At 37.2% G+C, this 22619-nt stretch overlaps 1 protein-coding gene across 6 annotated transcripts in view; it reads right to left on the bottom strand.

Moving 5' to 3' along the window:
• LOC123678246 (muscleblind-like protein) overlaps window positions 1-22619 on the bottom strand; it is a 440933-nt gene that overhangs the window by 19823 nt on the left and 398491 nt on the right. For 5 of the 6 annotated variants that reach the window (XM_045615156.1, XM_045615157.1, XM_045615155.1 and 2 more), the window contains 3 exons: window positions 1619-1786; window positions 725-805; window positions 237-419 (listed from right to left, as the gene is read on the bottom strand). In XM_045615156.1, the coding sequence (XP_045471112.1) occupies window positions 237-419; window positions 725-805; window positions 1619-1786 (432 nt within the window). The remainder of the gene's footprint in view (window positions 1-236; window positions 420-724; window positions 806-1618; window positions 1787-22619) is intronic. The other variant, XM_045615160.1, reaches the window with a different exon arrangement.

Below are 22619 nucleotides of genomic sequence, written 5' to 3'. Positions count from 1 at the left end.
TAGGCTCTAAGAAAGGGAATTGATTCGTTAAAAACGGTACAAATGACGCATTTTGAAGTTATAGTTTTATTTCGAGAACAAACTTGAGAATTGAATTAAAAACATCGATAAAATACAATAACAAAAGTATCAAAATTGATCATAATTACAAAAACATAAATGACAATAAATTTCAATATAAAACATAACTAATAAAAGGGCAGATTGTAGATAGGGTAAAAGAATATCGGACATACCTCTAATCTGTCGGTCCTTGGCATTTTTTGTTGCGTAACTACAGTCTGCGGTACCACACCTAGAGGTGAGCCGACGCCTGTAGGATCTGGGCCGACGATTGTAGGCATTATGGGTCCAGGAGCGAAATATGGATTGTATGTGCTTCCTACTTGAGGCATTCCTGAGAGATAGGGGTTTGTAGCCTGCAAAAAGAGAACGAAAAGATTAGTAAAAGTTCACAAAACAGTTGGAGCAGTGCTGAAGCTCACTCGAAAGAGAAGCTCTGAAATAATAACGATATTCCGAATATACCCTTCAACATGAAAAAATGACAATTGAACGAAGTAGAGAGTATATTGAGAATTAATCATTACATAAACAATTCTTGCCAGTTGATCATTTCAAACAATGACTTTGGCGGGAACTGTTCGGGAATTTCTTCTAGAAAACTGTAGGCGAAGCAATTTGGCAAGAAGCTACTAAGGGTTAAAACGCAAGGATAATTTACCATAAGTGCATACTGTTCATCTAGAGACATGGGGATGTGCGGAAGGAAGGTCAGGGAAGCACTGTCTAATGGCGTGTCCACCTCCAAACAAAAACCAAATTAGTAAATACCATAACCAAAAAAAAAATAAGAAATTAATAATATTAATGCTTTGATCTGAAGACATGCATAACCAAAGGTGATACTCACGAAAACAAGAGTGCACAACATTGAGCATAAATCATAATCGATCTAAGATATACCATAATTATCCCTTGTGAAGAGATATAAGCAGTTCCTCTCATATTTTCATGAATATCGATTAACGAAAAAAAAAACTTCAGAACATGCCCGAAAAACCTGGAGAATATATCAGGTCTAAAAAAAAAAATAAATATACAGCCAGGCCAAACGTGAATCTAGTAGTGTGTATTTTAGTTTGAACATTTTTTAGGACATACACTAGAGAAAAAAAATTTTATTCTAACAATTTCTCATTTCAATATTATTACCAGGTTATCGTTAGGCCATTCTGTATAATGTTACTTCCAACAGTTTTATAAAATTTCAGCTGATTAACTAGAGAAAAATGCAATTTTTGATTTGGTTCCAAAAAAAATTATTATTAAAAAAATTGAATACAAAAATTCCATTTTTCTGCAAATTCTACGATTCTTACTGAAGTTAATGATTTCAAAATGTTGTTATCAACTAATAAAAAACGTTTAGAACCTAACACAACTTTTATGTGATCTACATTAATGGATTCATGCAATTCCAGACCTTAAAATGAAATGATAAAATTAAGTAAAGCTACTATAAACCCAGACAATTTTTGAAAAACATAATTGAATTTTGAGAATAGTGAATAAACAACAACAAGAAAATAATTTGTTTTACTACCTCCCAACTTACCACTTGAACTTGTCCAGGTACTAATGCTTGACCAGGTGTTATGCCCATTTGCTGCATAAGGGCGTTCTTCAGGGCCAGATGATTCCTTCCATTGATCAACAGCTGATCTTTCAGATGTTGTGGTGGGTGGAAATATTTGCATGGTGGTTTTTCTCTGTTACACCGACCCTGAAACAAAAAGGAGGTATTATTATCATGTTGTAAATCTTTACTAGTTGAATTCTTTTTATTCGTTATTTCAGTTATAATAAGATTTCCGATGTTTCTAGTTCTCGTAAATATTATGAAGGGGAATAGTTCTTTATAATACAAGTGCAGAAGGCATTGATATTCTTCCACGAGTTCAAAATTCAAAAACGAGCCACGAAGTGGCGAGTTTTGGAATGAACGAGTGGTAGAATGAGCCTTCTGTACCAGTATTATACATTATTTTCTCTAATTCATTGCATTTTCATCGAAATTAATGAAATATTTCCATAAATATAATTTAGTGATTTTTGCATTGAAAAATGTTGGTTGGCAGAACTGATTTCTTCAAGGCAATTTGATGAATTGACAGATAAAGCCGTAGCGGAAAGTTCGGAGTGCCAACATAGAATAATAAAATATAACCATGAAAACTGTGCGTTTCTGATATATTCTCGCACGATTTTGTTCTACAAGATGTGGAAGAATGAACGGAATAACCACAGAATTAGAGAAAAGAGTTTTCTGTATATAAAAATTACTTTAGTATTCTTCCAGCTTTCCAATTTGAATAAATTAGAGCTTCATTATCTTTTGTCAAGGTGGTAAGTTTGTTTGGCAATGTTCGGTTGCGGAGCCAGCAGCATTCATGAGAGCAAATCCCGATGTAGTTTTCTTTCATGAGATAGTAACTCCGTGGCAAAAATCCTCCCCGTGTGAAGCCCAACATAATTGCCAAGGAACTTTCCGACGAGAAAGGAAATAGACTTAATTAGTCTGCGCCACGTAACGGTTAATCCTAACAAAAGTTCTCTGTTTCCACTCTGCAGTCAGTAACTTCAATCTACGTCGGATAATTTAGGTGACTTGTCGACTTGAACGTAACCCCCGCGACTGTGGCAAATTTTATGTATAAATTTGCAACATAATGAAAAATGATGAGGACGGCGTAAGACAACCGTTGGAATGGTTATTCGTTAACTTCGTGAAACTTCACTGACTCCAGCCTTCTAGAATAGTTTTCTTCTCGAATCTGTTGATGCGGCAACTTTCACCAGACTTTGGTCTGTCTAGTTTAAATACTAGATTTCATCATTTATGCACGGAACCTAATCATTAGCTTCGTTCATTCGTTATTGAGTTTAAATATAAATTCGCAACCACCAGACAAACGATGCAAAATGGCGAATGCGCTTAATTTACAATCAACCGCGTGCACAGAATGGCGAATGCGCTGGTAACAACGTTGCAGAATGGCGAATGAATCGAGTTTAATTTGTGATTGAATCTACAATTACAGCACAGATTCATCATTAACTTCATTCGCCACCGAAAAAGGAACGTTTCATCCATTTGATGTTGTTTCTCGCGAAGGATTCGCCCGAAATTTGTCGGCTTTCCCTCTTCCGCCTGATATCCCTCGATCCACTTTCATCATCATTTTCCGGTGTTTCGGAAGACTCGACAAATGGAAAAGAAAGGTTGGGGGCGTCAGGCAAAAAATATAAAGCGACAAGTTCAGCCCGTTCATCCCACGAAACCGTCTCGTTCAATAATTCACCGACGTCGAGGAGTTTGTCGAATTTAAAATCTCGACGGAGGCTTCGGGCAATCTGTCATTTTTGGCGCGACGACGACGACTACCGTTACCTCATTTGAACTAACAAGGATTTGTCAGCGACAGAGATTGTTAATCTAAAATTAAATTGGTTTTATTATACACCTCACTGTACACACTTAGCAGCGATCGCTCGAGGCCCTTGTTTATTGCCCAGATTCAATTCTTGAGCGGGGTGTATTTTCGTTCTATCTTTAGATCTCGAGATATTCTCGGAAAAGTCTATTGTACGATAAAGGAACATGAAGGCTTTGCCAGAATAAGGGGAAATTGAAATGATATTATTTTAACTGTTCGAATATGAACCCAAGTGCCAAATTATTGAGAGGAGATAAAAACTTCTTCGCGCTTATTCGTATTAACCTGTAACTTCGATATTTCGATTAGGTTATGTTGATCTCATATTCCTGAAAGAATAGATCTTTTCGAGCGCTCGTTATAACAAGAAAGGAACATGAATCATGAATCGGAGACTTATTGAGCGCAAGTTCTACGCACGGACAGCTCTATTATTTCTTCACAATGTCTGTGACTTCCGAATGTTGAACTCCGATGATCTTGAATTCACTCAAGATAAATTGAAAGTTTCAATCTGCATGTCAAATCTTATGTTGATAGTTCAAAGAAAACGTTAGAATATTAGTAGAACATTAGTTAATTGTTAGTAGAACATTAGTTAGTTATGCCGATAGTAGAACACTAGTTAGTTAATTCTTAGTAGAACATTAGTTAGTTTATAGTAAGAACAACTTTATTTAGTTAAGTTTGTAGAACATTAGTTAGTTAGAATATCAGTGGAACATAGAAGAATATAGAGAAAATTCCCCAATATTTCGCTTATTCATGAAACGACAAAGTTGAAATTTTGAGTTTCGCTATGAAATAACCATTTCAATTTCTGTGCAGAATTTTCAGATTATTGAGTCATCAGAATCTCAGAAAATCCAAATAGAATATTAGAAAACTAAACCGAATTATTCCGTGATTACTGATCCGAGCGGATTGAGAGTATAAAACTTCGTGCAAAATTTCATGCTTATAGCGTCATCAGAAGCCTAATAATTCAAGCAGAACGTCGAAAAAAGGTGTCATCCATTGTAATATGAAGTTCCTCAATGTAACAATATGTTATAGCATCCAGACAATCGAGAAAAACATCGGCCAGCATCCATTATCTCCCAGTCCGCCTTATCACGAACCCATGAAGGAGGAACGATATGTTGATCCTGATACGTAATAGAGAGAAAATGTCGAAAGAGTCATTTGCCGGCGAGGCCGTTACCATGAAAATCCCCAAAGGGTCAAGTATAATGGCGGTCGCGGCTTATAATATGTCGGCATTATTTGTTATTACATCTGCCGCATTCCTTGACGCTTCCTTTCAACTTGTAACCTCGTTCCGGAGAGCAAGGAAGATGGGAGAGAGACCGTTCCATAGGGGTGGACTTCCCCACGTTACTTTTCCCATTTTTGCCCGAAAGCCTCTCCCATGAAAAGGACCCCAACATAAGGTTTCACTTAATTTGATATACTGAGGGAGGCCTGAAAAGGTTTACTCCTGTATTTTACTTTTCCTTCTTTTTGTACGGAAAATATATTGTTGGGGAGTATACACAGCAAACGAAATATTATTATAGATCATTTCATCATTTTATGTTCCAAACACAAACATCATTTTCTGTCGATGGTATTGTCCAAACATTTAATTTTTAATAACAATGTTTTCAAGAATACATTAATCCTACATCTTCTAGAAACATATCTGGCAATTACACTTGATGAGTTTCTCTAGCGAACCATAAGAAAGGGACTTCAATAGGAATAATATTATTTGAATAGATTATATTATAATTGCAACATTGTATAATAACTTTTGAATTTCTTATGCAATTTTTGTTCAGAACAGGTCATGTCAAAGGCTGAAAATCCGGTATTTAAAAAATTAAAAATAAAGACGTAAAAACGTATTTGAATTCTTGTGGTAGAGAAGGACGGTAAATCAGAGGAACGTTTGATATTGCCTTACTCATACTAAAAAGTGTTGGGATCCCAAAAACCCCGAGGTGAGAGGAGTAGTTAAACTTTGACAGATCACAAAAATGTCACGTGGGATAAGCGCCTCTTACTTAACTCCCAAATTTCTCTCAGTGTACATAAATGAGCACTGATTTTGATGAAACAATTCAATAAACTCTAAACCTTACTTAAACGTGCACCTTTCCATGATTACTTGGCATAACCTACCCAATCGAAATGTAATAAAAATGTAAAAAAAACCATACACATTGATTCCATCATAATAATGATTTGAAATCGTATAGTTCCTATTGGAAAAACCTATGTTCCCATCTTCTATTAGTTTTCAATGACATATATTCGTTGGTAGTTCATTTGAGCTAAGCTGATATCACGACCTGCTTTCTGAAATGAGTTAGAGGAAGACTAATGAGAATATTAAGTGTCGTTACCGGCGCATTCACCATTTTGACAATCATAGTAGAATAAATTTTCTCTAATTCTGTGGTTATTCCGTTCATTCTTCCACATCTTGTAGAACAAAATCGTGCGAGAATATATCAGAAACGCACAGTTTTCATGGTTATATTTCATTATTCTATGTTGGTACTCCGAACTTTCCGCCACGGCTTTATCTGTCAATTCATCAATTTGCCTTAAAGAAATCAGTTCTGCCAACCAACATTTTTCAATGCAAAAATCACTAAATTATATTTATGGAAATATTTCATCAATTTCAATGAGAATTCAATGAATTAGAGAAAATAATGTATAATACTCGTACAGAAGGCTCATTCTACCACTCGTTCATTCCAAAACTCGCCACTTCGTGGCTCGTTTTTGAATTTTGAACTCGTGGAAGAATATCAATGCCTTCTGCACTTGTATTATAAATAACTATATTCGCAACGCCAGCTCCTCCGCCATTTCGCAATGAATAATTGTTGTGAAAAGAATACTTTATTCTATACCAGCAAACCCATAAAAAGGAGTAAAGCGAACGTGTAACGCGATCGAAATTCTGCGATAGAAAAATTCTTCAGATGCCCGAACTTTCGAGTCCGACCCTGTGCCTGGAACATGACGTCGCAAACACTTATTAGTCCCCTTTATCATGTCTCGGAGTCTCGTCAGGCCTCGAGTGCACTCCGAGGCGTAATCACGAAACGACCGCCTTTTGATGTCAAAAAATCGAGTTAGACTTTGAGTATCTACACAGCGGAAACCAGGCACAACACACAAACAAGACACAACGTACAGTGGCCGTCCGAGACGAGTCCGTCCGTGTGTGCCTTTAGCCTTTAGTTCTTTTCATCTCTAGAACGACACGAAATTGGCAGTCCAAAAGTATGTACGTGTGTGGCGCTCCTCCGATGTGTTTTCGTTATAGGCGATTCTTTTGATGCGACCTCGGTATAGATTTCTGACTCGTTGAGGATTCAAAGGAGCGTGGATCCTTTTGAAGGACTCGATAAGAATGAGGGACAATCGGCTCTCAGGGAAAAATCACTCAGGTCTGATTCGAAGTGAAAATGTCTTTTTCGGGGTGTTGAACAAACATGATATGTTTTGGCTCTGATATTTTTGAGATATTCTATTACGTTTTTTTGACTATGAATTAATCAGGACATCATGAATATCGCAAAAAAACTAAATAAAATGGGTTGAATGAGAAAATAGAGCTACGATAGTGCCCCATCAAAATTCAGGGTGTTTTCAAATTGGAGGCACAAAGGACAATGAGAGATTCCTTGGATAATTTCAAGAAAAAATTGTCCTATAAACGCTTTGTTCTCGAGATACGGGGTTTCTTGTAGTCCTACTTTTTTGTGATAATTAGACCAGTTTATCGAATCTTTATTTAGCTTCGCTACAGATTGGGTAAATAAGGACCAAAACTTATAATTAATTTATTCATTACAGCCGAGATTACAGCTTACTAACTGGATCTTCATAATGATTTGGATATCCCTGAGTATTACTAGGGAATTATTTGGAATTTTTTTCTCGAAATCGACAGCAGATACGACGCAATTACATGAATTCAAAAAGTGTAGTACTGGACCAAAATTTTTTTTGCAGTTACAGTAGTTAGTGGTCTACCAAAAAAGATCTGACTGAGAGCACTGTTCCAAAAAAAATATCACCACTAGAATATCGCATGATGAAAACTTCAAATTGAAATATCTATATTTCAAATTTAAGTAGAATATCTTGCGAAAGGAATGTGATGAGAGCAGAAAAACTTGAATAAAAAACCAAACTTCTACATCCTGTATCTCGAAAATAAATCGTTTGCGGATCCATGTCTATAGAACTTGTTTTCTAAGATCCAAAGAATCTGTCATTTTTGTTTGTACCTTCTATTAGGGAACACTCTGTATTTTATGTAGCGCTTCGATAATATCTAACTCACTCCGCTAAAGATGAATTGACCCATTTTCTTATTTTTTAAGACTTTTCTTTGTTCGAGTCAAAATTGAGGCATTTTCCAAAAATTGGCCTTCGAAGCGAATTGGTGCAATTTTGAAGGCGTTTCTCTAGGTGAATGATGTTCATAGGTCAGTGTACTATTTCCTGAGAATTCATGTGCAAAAAAGGACAGATCTATACGTTACGTATAGGTTACCAGTTTCTACAGGAGGGTGGGTCACGTACGAGAATAACGTCAGTAGCACTGACCAAAGTTGAAAGCTGCGATCTCCGGGAGAAACTTCTCGATCTAATCCTCGACCGGATTCCGCCCTATCGACGATATAACAGCCAAAGCCACTTGGGCGTTGAGCAAGAGAGACAATGATCCGTTTTTCGGAACCAAATCCCCCAAGCATCGAGGCGAGTTTTCGCGATAATTAACACAAACCTGACGACGGCCGCTTGATGCGAGCCCGTACCCCACTGGATACGAAGCCACGGGGGCAGATAACGCCAACAAAGGACGTTGCCGTCCCCGATATTGCGTATTCCACTTATCTCGGAGTACATTTTTCGCAGTTGGGCATTGCCTTGCCAGATTGGAAAGCCCGTTATCTCCAGGAGAATATCTGTATCGTTTTCGTGAATTAGAATACGCGAGGGATGGCGCAGAGATAATCGATAGTTATTGGTAGTCTTAGAGATTTAATCCGGGAGATCTCTTATCTCCGGCAAAAGGGGCAGAGTGATTCGGAGCCGGGCGTACAAGCCCGTAAGGTCGTTAATTACTCACTTGAGACTCGATAGGACGTGAATTTTCAATGGGATCATTGTACCGAGCACTGTAAATACCCGGATCCACTCCATTAGAACTTGAACGAGGGTATTTTCGAATGCGAGAAAGATACTAACGAGGTATTTCGAGCGTATTATAGACGGTAAGCCTTTATAATTCGATTCTCGAGAACTTCTCTCTTCGGCTAGATTGACATGATATAATCATCACAGAATTTATAATTGAATGAGTTGATTAATCATATATTACCTTGGAAAAAAAGCAACATTATTCATACACAGCAAAACTTTCAGAATAGTATATTCTAAAACAAGTTGCAGAATGAGCTCCTATTCCAACACGAATGCGAAATTCGAATGCATGAGTGTTGAAATTACCTTCCGCAACGAGTATTAGACTATATCTTCTCTATTTCAGTCAAGTTTTGTGAAATATTGTCGAAATTCAATGCAAAATTCAGATTATACTTCCTAGTGACTTTTGTATTGTATTTTAGCAGTTGGTGTGACTGTTACGAAAATTGACAGATTACGGAATTTGAATTAGAATCGTACTTTTCGAATTTAGATTAATTTATTATTACGCATTGAATTCGTGAATTGAGTCTGACGAAATCGATTTGACACCACTAGAATTAAGAGAAATTGCGAATAATATTGCAAATTATTTGACTATATCCAAATAATAGTATATTGACAATTGACGTGTGTTGAAATTTGATAGGATCGGAAGTCAGTGTAGACAACCACAAAACGAAAAATATAACTGAAAACAATGCTGTAATGAGTTTATTACAGCACTGTTTTTAGTACTGTGATGAACTCATTACGATACTGAACTAGAGAAAAAGCATTCCGTTTTTTTTAATATTTATTAATTGATCTTCTTTGGTACTTATCCTTCCTACGATTCGACAAAAATTAATAAATAAAAGTGGAAATTTTCAATAAGTAATTAGACGAATTATTTTATATACTCATGCGGAGTTCGATCGTCATATGAAGTTGAAAACTTTTAATGAATTGCACTGAAAGGCTTCAAGCCAAGTTTTTTCACTACCCCAAACTCGAATGATCACCAAGTTTCATCGACATAACTGATAAAAAAGATTCGCGGATACTACATTTGACTGTTTTTCATAAGAGAATTGATGATATAATATCCCTACAAAGCACTTAAGTTTTTTAAAAATATTAAAAAAAAAAATACTACAAAAAAACATCACAAAGGAGGCAAAACTATCGTGGAAATGTGAAAAACCCTCGAAAGTACTACCTTCCGATGAAAGTTGGAATTATTGTAATACTCCTAACACCACAAATATTGACAGATCACGAGAGAGGCATGTAGCGGCGTTCCCTCTTAAGTATGCATTTTTAATCTGTCCACAATAATACATTATTTCAAGGAAAAAAACCACTGATTGGATCCGAGAATGGCCAACTTCAAAGACATTACCGGATCTTTTCCGAACCGTAAAACACTTCCATGATTAACGGGGCAAAGATTTATAAATCGCAATTCCGTAAATTCGATTCCGCTCCATCCGAGAGAGCCTCGGGAGCCGAACCCAAACGAACCGGGCGAACGAAAACAACTCCAGAAATCCTCATTAAGGGGGGTTCATTTAACGGTGGAGAGGAAACGCTTCGCGCGATTCTGGAACAAACATTTCGTTTTCGAGAGACTTGTTTGTCCAAACGATCGATCTCTCCCAGCGGCGCTCATCTTTATTAAATATCGCGACATTATATTTCCGCTTTTCTGGCACGCAATATGGGTGGAACTTCTTCTCCCCGCAACCGGAAGAAAGTTGGAGGCGACCGGTCTCGAGAGCGCCCTCACAAATTTCGTCGGAATTTTTTCAGACAACGCTAATTGCGCCGGGGAAAACATGCAATTTCGGGACGGGAGAGAGAAGCGGAACTTTGGTTAACGCTTTTTGCGCCTAAATACAGAAGGAATTTTATTATTCAGACGTGTATTTTGTATAATCATGTAAATTTCAATTTTGTTTTTCAATAAAGTTATATTCCCCGAGATGAATTGAATTTTTCATTTTATACAGTATTCCCTGTTTTATTTGCCAACTTATTAGGTTATGGGCCCAGTCACTTGAAGTTGTTGAGGAAAATGGAAGATTAATTCTCACGGATTGAAAGTTAGCTATCAATCGTAAAAAAAGAACCCATAATTATATGAGTTTTTGATCAACTCATTCCAAAAAAAATAAGTGTATAAATACTCAAAAAAGCTGAAAATAATGCTGTGAAAAGGGATAACTACTTAAAAAGGAAATTGTCGAATTCGACTGAGGATTATCAGATATCTACTCAATTTAGTTTCTTTGCTGAATGCTGAATCTGACCTAATCGATAAGTAAGAATATAGAGATGAGTAGATATCCGCATATATCAATGAAAACTTGAACATGTTGCAAAAAGGCGAATGCGCCACATCGAAGTTATCATATTTCATTTAATTAATTTGAAAAATAATTGATAAGAGTAGTTTTTCCTCCACGATTTCGTACCAACTAGTACTATACAAGCTGACTATTGTATATATATATATATAATTTCTTATTTTGAATGAACGTGAGATATTAAGATGGGTTCTTCCGTAGCTCCCTTAACCTTCCTACCCACGAGTGAAATCCAAGCCATAGCGACTAATTACTCGTGAAATTTAGCGTAAAAATTTCACGCCAGTCCGATCACCGACTGCCGTCGGGGTCGATACTGCAAAATGGCAGCCGTTACGCTCTCGCTGCGTATATGGCGCCATAGTGGCGATTATATATCGCACCGCGGGGACCAATTAAACTTTAACTAATTTTATCTCGTATATTGCGACGGTGGCGTCGGTGGCTGTCGACAAAAACGACATTAGGCTCAGCCACGGCGAAAATGAAAACTCTTCCCGCCCCCCTTCGATCCGCCGCCATGATGCGCGCTGAAGGCCGTTAACAATTCACGCGGGCGACACACGCGATATTGTGAAATGTTTATCTGTTCGGCGGGGTCGAACAAGCCGTGACCGCGGGGTATCGAACTGTCCCCGGACGACCGCGTACAACGGCCGCCCCTGTGTCCGACCACTTTTACACGTCGGGGTATCGGCGGCAAGGCCTGATTTACGATCGGATTCTGTGTCGCACGATTTTCGATACAATTCAAAGTTGTTTTTCGGCCTACCTCTGGAATATATCCGAGGATTTCCAAAACCTAATTATCCGATTTTACATTCTACATAAAAAGACGCCACTACTACAAGATTGATTTGTTACAAAATGGCGAAAGCGCCAAACTCGCGTTTTTAGTTGTCCACGCATTGCAAATAGGTTTCTTGAAATGAAACCGAAAAAGAGCTGTGTTATTTGATTTTTCGTGAAATATACTGCTGAATTGCTGTATTACCTTTAAACCAGGCTCGCAAACCTAATCGTCTCACTCTACATAAAAAGTCAAGTCACTACGATTGGGTACAAAATGGCGAATGCACCAAAGTCGCGTTTTTTTTAATTGTCGTCGCATTGTCAATAGGCTTCTTGATAAATGTGATATTTGCCCTTCTGTACAATATACTATTGAATTATTGTACTACCTCAAGGCCAAGCTCAATAACCTAATCGTCCCACTCTTCATAAAATGTCAAGTCACTACTATTGATCCGTTACAAAATGGCGAACGCACAAAAGTCACGTTTTTTAATTGCCATTTTGAGTAGGTTTCTTGATATGATACCGAGAATTAGCCAGCTTTTTTGTGATATATACTGTTGAATTGTTGTTCTACTTCAGGTTCCAAAAACCTAATGGGCCTACTCTACATGAAAAGCCAACTCACTGAAATGTATTAGTTGCAAAATGGCGAATGCAACTCAATCACGGTTTCAATTGTCCACGCATTGCAAATAGGTTTCTTGAGATGACACCGAGAATTAGTTGTGTTATTTGCACTTTCGTGGAATATATTGTAGAATTGTTGTACTACCTTAAGGCCAGGCAAAATCCAGCCAGTTTGTTACAAAATGGCGAAGGCGCAAAAGTAACGATTTTAATTGTACACACATTGTAAATAGGTTTCTTGAGATGAATCCGATAAAAGGTTATGTTATTTGCAACATTTTCAACGAAGGATAGTGCCGTTGCAATAAATATGAAAGTTTAGTCAGAACCAGTTTGCTATGTTTTTTCACAAGATTCCTCATTAGCTGTGATGATATCGTATGTTTGAATAATTAGATTGAAGAGAAATATAATAATAAGCTTAGGCTTCGAAGGTGGCTTGAAAATATGCCTGATACGATAAGTATCAATAATAGATACTTCAGACCTGAAAACTAGAGCTATTCATCTATTCATGAATCTTTCTAGCGGATATATTCTGTCCGATTTTTCATGATCCACCTCGAATATTTTCCGTGGAAAATCGCGAGACGAATCAATCCGAACCCCATCTCCACTAATGAGCTCTTCCTGCTCATTATCCTCTCTCCACGATCGATCTCCATGCCAATACCTACACAAAAAACGGGCCCGAATGAAGCCTCTTTCTAATATTACAACAATTCCCGTTAATGACAAAAAATTCCTTCGAGAGCTCCCCCCCCCGCCTCCTCTCCCTCCTCCTCTCTTTCGTCAGGTTATCAAACGGGGCACCCGAGCGCGGAAAATTAAGAATTTAACCGCCCATTCTCAGGGAAAATTCAAACTTCGGGAATGTCTTCGCTCGGAGAGCGCCGATATCGGCTTACTTTTACAGCTTCCCGGGATTAAAAATGCAATCAATTATGCGGCTAATCGCGAATTAAAATTGATGAAAATTGCCTCGCCCAGTGCCGGCGATCCGGATAAGGGAAGAAAAATGGGGGCGGCGGGTTCGCCCGCCTAATCGGAATGTTTCCCCGAATGTTTACATGTTAATTGATGGCGGATTTTTATTCCGCTATCTCGACAGAAAATTTCCAATTAAGATAGGCACGTTGGTAGAAGGAAATTCGTCTTTGCCGGCTGTATCGATAATGAGGCAAGAGGCTCGTTTAAAGATAAATGCTGCCGAATTTTAAGGTGAGGAGCTAATCTGCCTGTATGATTCGTTTCTCCGATGAGTCTGATTCTCAGTTCCTGGATTTGAAACCTTAAAATCTGATAATGAAGAACACTACAATGGTATTCATTTCCGTTCGAATTATAGAAAAAATTTTGAGAATTCATGCGGTTAGCACACGATTTTGTCCGAATATCATGCATTTCTTTATTATTTTTAGGTTTCGAAGAGACCTACAGATAGTGCTTATTTCTGAATAATTAAAAAAAAAATTCATTCGAGCAGTATCAATAAAATCCAGGCGTTTTCATTGAACAGCTTGAAAACAGTAGTAGAAGTGTATAACCACTTATATTAAATGATGATTTTTGAACTATACAATCAAGTCTTTCCATTGAAATATGGTTTCCTTCCAAGGTTTCTAATTGAAAATGACAAACCAAAACCGATAAAATAATGCGTTTCTACATAGAAGTTATATAATAGTTATTTATAATACAAGTGCAGAAGGCATTGATATTCTTCCACGAGTTCAAAATTCAAAAACGAGCCACGAAGTGGCGAGTTTTGGAATGAACGAGTGGTAGAATGAGCCTTCTGTACGAGTATTATACATTATTTTCTCTAATTCATTGCATTTTCATTGAAATTAATGAAATATTTCCATAAATATATTTTAGTGATTTTTGCATCGAAAAATGTTGGTTGGCAGAACTGATTTCTTTAAGGCAAATTGATGAATTGACAGATAAAGCCGTGGCGGAAAGTTCGGAGTACCAGCATAGAATAATAAAATATAACCATGAAAACTGTGCGTTTCTGATATATTCTCGCACGATTTTGTTCTACAAGATGTGGAAGAATGAACGGGATAACCACAGAATTAGAGAAACATAGTTCTCGCATCTTTACGTTCGAATAGAAATGAAATAAATCACTATGTAACATTATAAGCAATGAAAACACAATTACGAACTAATGCGACAAAATCAATATATCGTCGTAACCATGAGATGAACTCATTGCATGTTCTGCTAGCTCTATGGATAATAGAGCACTTGAGCTTAGGTAATGAAGAACATGAAGTGAAATGATATTACATTCACCGACAAAGACCTCATTAAAATTATCGCCATCGTAGGAAATAGATTCAAAACATTGTAAATTCGATGCGAGAACATCGAATCTAGAATTTTCATAAGCAAATTATGTTGATTTTATTAAGTTCAACTCAATAAAATCATCATCATTCGCTAATCAAAATTCCATATATTCCACAGAAATTCCGAACGTGCAAAAAGCGTAAGATTTAAGGCAATAACAAAAAATTCCAGTTGTGTTGAAAACTAATCGACCCGTAAAAGCGGAGCCGTCGAATCATGAACCCTAAAATCAGAATGAATTCCCATTTATGATTCGAATAAAACGGATTCGGAAAAGCGATAATATCCCGGCAAAAATTTTAATTCGATTTGCAGCGCGCGCGCCACTTTAGAGATGAGATTTTCGCCCTTTCGGGGTTCATTCGATCAGAAATCGATTCGAATTCGTCAGAGAAACTGGTGAGATATCTCACTGGTTCTCTTGTCCGGTTCTTCGATAGGTGAGAAAGTATCTCGATTTGAATGTGGCCTGACAAATGGACGAGTTATACCTTTGTAATGTCAATTGTGAGAATGGGTCGGCGTTTCTGCATTTCTTGAAGAATTGTAGGTGACCTTTAACTCTCAAATTTACCTTAAGAGTTGTACATCCTTCTGTTAGCAATATTCGTTCGTGTTCTGTGCAACTTTCAACCTTTCCGTAAACATCAATCTTCTTCCTTCAAGCAAAAAAGCTTCAAGTTTAACTTCGCAACTTTTAATATTCCAACCAACCCTCTTCAACTTATTCTCCTCGATTGAAGTTTGTTCCTTTTGGTGAATTTATAGAGATTACGGATGAAGTTGATTTCGAAAGATTTTTGATAAAATCAACAAAAAATTTATACCAGCAGTATATTCTAAAACGAGTTTCAGGATGAGCTTCAACACGAATGCAACATGAGTGTTGGGATTGTCTTCTGCAACGATTATTAGACGATATTTTTTCTATTTCAGTTAAGTTTTGTGAACTATTGTCGAAATTCAATGCAAAATTCAGATTATACATCCTAGTGACTTTTGTATTGTATCTTGGCAGTTGGTGTCACTGTTACGAAAATTGACAGATTACGCTATTTGAATTTGAATCGTATGTTTCGAATTTTGAAATAATTTATAAATACGCATTAAATTCGTGAATTATGTCTGACAAATTAAGAGAATTGAGAGAAATTGCGAATAATGTTGCAAATTATTTCACTATATCCAAATTATATCATATTCACAATTGATGTGTGTTGATATTTGATAGGAAGTCAACGTAGACAACCACAAAACGAAAAAGTAACTGAAAACAATGCTGTGATTAGTTCATTACAGCACTGTTTTTAGTATTGTAATGAACTCATTATGAGACTGAAATAGAGAAACAATTATTCTCAATGAGACTTTTTTTATCCGTAAGTGTTAGATGTCTTAGGGCTGGATACTCTGAGTGATTTATTGTCTGCATTTGGTAATATTTCATTGGAATTGAAATTTTGTTGAAGTTAAATTGAAAATGAATTGACATTCTGTGCATTACGTGAAAGTAAATAAAGGTCCTTAATTTCAAATATGATAATTTTAACAAATAAAGTTTGTGTGGTAGAGATGTCTGATGGAAATGACACAACAGAATGAGGTTATGTTTCGTAGTCATAGAGCAAGTGTGAAGAAAAAGAACCCTTTCTTGCCATAAAGTTCACTTCAAACTTTTTTCTAACCTCAAAATTAGTTGATGAAAAACGTTTCATTTGTCAAGAAGATTTCTCACGGAAAAGGAGACTTTACTTTCGTTTGTGAAACCCGAAGTCCAGTCGACACATCTCTAGTCCATCGCAGCACGTTTAATCGTTTCCTCGCGTCTCTATGAACGCTCCCCGGATCGCCTCTCGGCCATACGTCAACGCGGAGTCACGTTCCTGTCCGGCAGGCGGCACATTCCTCGGCCATTATCCGAAAAGTAAGTCCCGAAATGAAAACCGCAATTGAAATTCTCGAGGATATAAAGCGGCCTTCCCCCGTCAGCCGGAACACTTGACCGCAAACGATGTAAACATTCCTTTCGAAAAGGGCCCTCCATTAGGGACAATACCTTCGGGGGGGAGATGAAACGAGTACGCCGTTCCCCCACTCCCACCGCCTTGAAGATAATAAAGTGGCGGGAGCGCGATGTCGCTACTACATGTCATCCTCGGCCCCGCTCGTCGACTCCTGTCAAGATTAAATCGTCTAAGTGAGGCTTAATTTCTTGGGGGGATGTTATACGTGACTTTTCTGGAGGATATTGAAGAGTTTTTATTAATTTAAAAGTTGCTTTTTATGCCTATGAACTAGGGTGTACGTTTGTAAAATTAATTTGTCTACTGAAATCTTTATTTTTTTTCATGTTTACCACAAAAACCTAAATTTCTTTAAGAATTTGCTGCTTCAAGACGAAAAATTACATCAAAATTTATTCTTAGACCATCTACCACAAAGACCTGATTTTTTAAGAAATTGCTGCTATAAGACGAAAATTAGATCAAAATTTAATTCAAACTCTCCATGGACAATTAACAACAAAATGTCTTCAATAACCTCCAATCTGGTCTTGCAACGATTTGGTCGCAATTTACTGAAGTTCCTATTTATCGACCATCCAGAATCCATTTTCAAATTTTCTTGTAACAAAATTCTTGCTTAGACAGTATAGTGACAAAGGAACCCAAAAGGGTCAAAAAGTAAGATTATAATTTTCAACATTTTTTTCTTTTCTAAAATTTCCGTAATTTCTTGGGTTTAGTGAAGTCCTAGAAGGTTTCTGTTGGAAGCTCTTTCTCAGTGCAGAACTTCTTTGGAACTAGAATTTCTTTTATGGAAACCACCTCCTTCGCGAACCTCTTCGACACTAGTTATTAAATCTAATGCATCTTTCATAGAATCGACACTATTTAAATAGTCATTCATATAATGTTCCAAAATTACCCTTGCTGTTTCAGGAAATTCTTTTTTAAACTCTTTAGTATTTACATATTGTGTTCTTGTTAAAGATATTAAGGATAGAATTCAACCAAACAATAACGTTATTTCCAATCAATAATATGTGTTATGGTCAAGTGAATCATTTGTCTATGAGAAAAAATTGTAGCTCTTGAAGTATGCTACTGCTACCTATTGCTGATTGACAAGAACGCGATAGCCACTTGTAGCAAAGAATGATTTTCAAACTTTGATAACCTCCTTTTCTGAATAGGTGTTACTTATGCTTTCATCTCCAACCAACATCTGTGAGATATACCATTCAGAAAAATCCATCCTTGAATTGAAGGTAGATTGATAGTCAAATGAATCTTTCCAAGTGTTGAGGAAACACTTGAAGAATATTTATGGTATTTGACAAAATTTTGGTATTACAAATGACAAGGCAAAGACATGAAGTAGACCGAGACCTCCTACAGAAGAGTACCATAAAAATAAATCACCAAAAAAAAAGAGATTTCATCTGTCGAACAACCAGCAGCATCTCTGGGACGAGCGGAGGATTACAACCAGGAGAGGAATCACGACCGGGAAGACCGAAATTACTCATAACGATGGACCCGAAAATAATAACGGAACCTCTCATCTGCCTCACACATCCTCCGAACTCGCCGAAGAGCACGTAGCAGGTCCGGCATCGATCCTCTTCCGGGCAATCTTTCATGACATCTTGCAGATGATTGTGTTCCGATGGTATTTGGCCCCACTTCGCCGACCCGTGGCAATCTGTTGTCCTACAGATCAAATTAAATTGAGTGGGGGCGCAATAAGCGGCACGGAACTCAATAAGCCCGACGAAATATCTGCGAGCCTCCGGATGCGACGTTGCCGGATCTGCCGACAACTTGAGGAAAATGTCGTGACCAGAGAATCGATATGGTCTTTGATAGTCAAGCAGATATGGAAATTCTATATGCATTTCTAAAATGGAGCCAAAATGGCATAAAAAACCTTTCTCTATTTCAGTATCGTAATGAGTTCATAACAGTACTAAAAACAGTGCTGTAATGAACTAATGACAGCATTGTTTTCAGTTATATTTTTGGTTTTGTGGTTTTCAAGACTGACTTCCGATCCTATCAAATTTTAACACACGTCAATTGTCAATATAATTTGGATATATTGAAATGATTGGCAACATTTTTCGCAATTTTTCTCAATTCTGGTGGTCTTGAATCGATTCCGTCAGATATAATTCACGAATTTAATGCGTAATTATATATCATTACACAATCCTAAACGTATGATTCAAATTCAAATTCCGGAATCTATAAATTTTCGTAACAGTCACACCAACTGTCAAGATACAATACAAAAGTCACTAGGAAGTATAATCTGAATTTTGCATTGAATTTCGACAATATTTCACAAAACTTGACTGAAATAGAGAAATATTGTTTAATACTCGTTGCAGAAGGCATTTTCAACACTCATGCGCTCGAAAACTTGCACCTTTGTCGCTTATTTTCAAATTTCGCATTCGTGTTGGAACAGGAGCCCATTCTGCAACTTGTTTTAGAATTTACTATTAAATTCTAGCTGTCCACAACGAGGTTCTCATATGGGGAAGAAAAGAAAGCAGTCGAATAGTCAATTACCTTAGGCTGGAATTCATTCAACTTAGTATATACATTTAGGAATGTAGTTTGAAGCTGGACGGATCTAGTCAGACTGTGGGACTCATAGAAAAAGTTTGCAATATTTGTTATATACGAGAAAAAATCCCTTTGCTTGTAACCGAAGGCTGAAGGTTAAGGTGTGGAATTTTATTCGAAAAGATAACCAAGATGGTCAAAATGATAAACTTCTTAAGGCATAACCTCTGCAAACTGTCAGGGGTCTCTGCTGACTTGGGAGTGCCGTAACACCATAAAGCAACTGGCCAGAGGAAATAAGGTGACTCTACTATGGGTACCAGGGCACTGTGGGGTTGAAGGAAATGAGAGAGCGGACGAGCTTGCAAAAAGTGCATCTAGGTTAAGACCTGCTGGACCTGAGCCTTTCTGTGGGATAGGAAAAGACCAATACAAAGCTGCGGTCCAGCTATGGGAGTTGAACAGTAGGACAATCCACTGGACTAACACTCCTAGACTTGCTCAGGCAAAGAAATTCGTGAAGATTTCACCTACTTACACCAGAAAACTCCTGAAGCTGTCACGAGCGGAGCTTCGGGTGATGGTGGGACTGCTGACGGGGCACTGTCGGTACAAACATCATTTGTACCGTATGGGTAAGTCAGCAGACGAGATTTGCAGGCTCTGTGGATCGGAAGTAGAAACTTCTGAACACTTGATATGCAAGTGTCCAGAGCTGGCTGGCCTAAGAACCATTCACATGGGCAAGCCGGTCCTGGATACCAGAGAGGTAATGGCCAAGGCCCCTAGGGAGGTTGTCAATTTTATTAACGTCGTTGACGACCTCCCTGGGTTTCTATGAATGAGTAGGGTAGTGAACAAAAGATGCATGGTCGCAGTTCCCGGAAGGCTCACCGAAGCAAAACGACCCCAGTTCAAATAATAATAAATAAACATGATACCATATAATGAATACTTGTCCACTTGAGTGTTCACCTGAAGATCTCATATTCGAAGCTGCGTTTTAGTTTATCGAAATATTTTTATAGTTTTTTTAACCATTTTTCTTTTTTGTTGCGGAAGAACTTTTTTTCATTTGTTTTGTTTCGTAGTTATTTCAGAGTTTATATTAATATCGTTCACAGTTTATGTTAATGTTTTGAAATGGTAAATGATATTCTGGAAAAAGGTCGACAAGGAAACAAAGGAAAACTACAACGCCCCGGCAACAACGTAATAGTGGGGGAGATAACATTGTTTATACGGGTCAAGAACGAAATGAAGGCAGTGACATGGAAAGGCGAAGACCTTTCCAGACCCTCACGAACTAGATTCCTATCCCACAATATGAGATTATATTCGTCCAAGCGGCCAGACCAGAAAGCAGCGTTTTATACCGACTTTCAACCTTGTCCCTGGTATAATAACTCTTGATTATCGTCGCAAAAAACTTCTCCCCGTAATTTTGTCGCAAAAACAGTTATTCCGTCGCCATTAGGATTTAATTGCAGAAACGATTTCGGCCGTAGAGTCAAAAGTCGAGAAGCGCGAGGTCGAAACACAACAGCGCAAAGGTAATATTTTGATTAGGGAACAATACGTAGTGTAATTTCCTCCACATCCATAAGCACCCTCGATCCGCAAACTCTGTCGCGAGGTTTGTTAAGCGAGTTTTGCATCAGCACGGGCCCCTAATGAGACACAATTCATCAAGGGCCATCGGCAGCGTTGAGGGCCCTCTTCCAGTAATTATCGCTGAAAGCTGTTAACTTTTTACGGGAACTATTTCGCAGATTTGGAGCGTCAGTCCGGAACACTTGCATGCAAATTATCCGATTGTTGTCGGTAGTTCGATTCTTCGGAAGGTAAAATGTGTATCGAACTCCGGTAGAGGGCAAATCCAGGGTCAACGCACTGTTTTACAGATTAAAATTTTATATAAAATGGATTCGATCCTCACTTGGCTGAAATTCATTATAAATAAAATAAAACAACATAATTTCCACTGGATTATTTAATTGTCAGCAACAATTGTTTCGCCACACTGTGGCTGCATCAGGCTACATATTTGACTGATGTAGAAAAAAAAATCAGTCAAAAATGTAGCCTGATGAAGTGTGGCGAAACAATTGTTGCTAACAATTGAATAATCCAGTGGAAATTATTTTGTTTCATTTTACTCGATTAAAATTTTGTTTAATCTTTTTGAGATTTTTATTCCGAAATTAGTTATGTCATATTAAATTTTTAGCATAGATCGAATTTTTGATGTGAAAATTTTCATAATGTTCAATTTAAATTTATTTTTAGAACCATTATTTGGGAAATTCTGTATTAGAAATGTAAATGAGTCTTCTTTTTACCTATGTATAATAGTATTTTATGTATCAACGTTTTGAGCTTAGAATATATATGTACTTCTAGAGCCAAGACCTCAAGATGTGGACAAATTTTTGGATGAAATATTCAGATCAAACAATGAAGAATATCTCTCAATAAAAATTGACGGAGTATGGTTTACTATTCCCGTGGAAAATTTTAAAGAATCTTCATATAAAATGCAAGATGTCTGAGGACAAAACATCTTTCCATCTGCTATCAGGAGGATTTAGAACAGCGAATAAATAATCTGATTCTGTGAAGCCAAATAGTATAACATCAATAAATCAAATTTAATTGAAATTCTCAAAAGATTCATGAATTGGTATGAAATTTCAAGTCACAATTCTTAGAATTGAACTTTGACTACAAATTCTGCAGTATTATATACGTTATTGTGCAATTCGCCTTGGGTTTTCTAATATAGACTTGTTCAAATGTATTTCAGTTTCTCTTACATTCTTCTTTCGAGTCTATTGATGTGATCAATTCTGATTCTGATCATTTTTGGATGAAAATAGAATATTCTGAAACAAGTTGCAGAATGGGCTCCTATTCCAACACGAATGCGAACGCACGAGTGTTGGAATTGCCTTCTGCAGCGAGTATTAGACGATATTTTCTCTATTTCAGTCAAGTTTTGAGAAATATTGTCGAAACTCGATGAAAGATTCAGATTATATATCCTAGTACTTTGTATTGGCAGTTGGTGCAACTGTTACGAAAATTGACAGATTATGAAATTTGAATTAGAATGAAATTTTGGGCTTGTGTTAAGTTCATAGTAACCTTTAAAACGTCAGAAAAACTATTCTCTTCAA

The sequence above is a fragment of the Harmonia axyridis genome, chromosome 4, assembly GCF_914767665.1.
Source record: "Harmonia axyridis chromosome 4, icHarAxyr1.1, whole genome shotgun sequence".
In the NCBI taxonomy this organism is placed as follows: domain Eukaryota; kingdom Metazoa; phylum Arthropoda; class Insecta; order Coleoptera; family Coccinellidae; genus Harmonia; species Harmonia axyridis.
The sequence above is the reverse complement of the archived record's forward strand: the minus strand, read 5'-3'. Positions and strand labels throughout refer to the sequence as shown.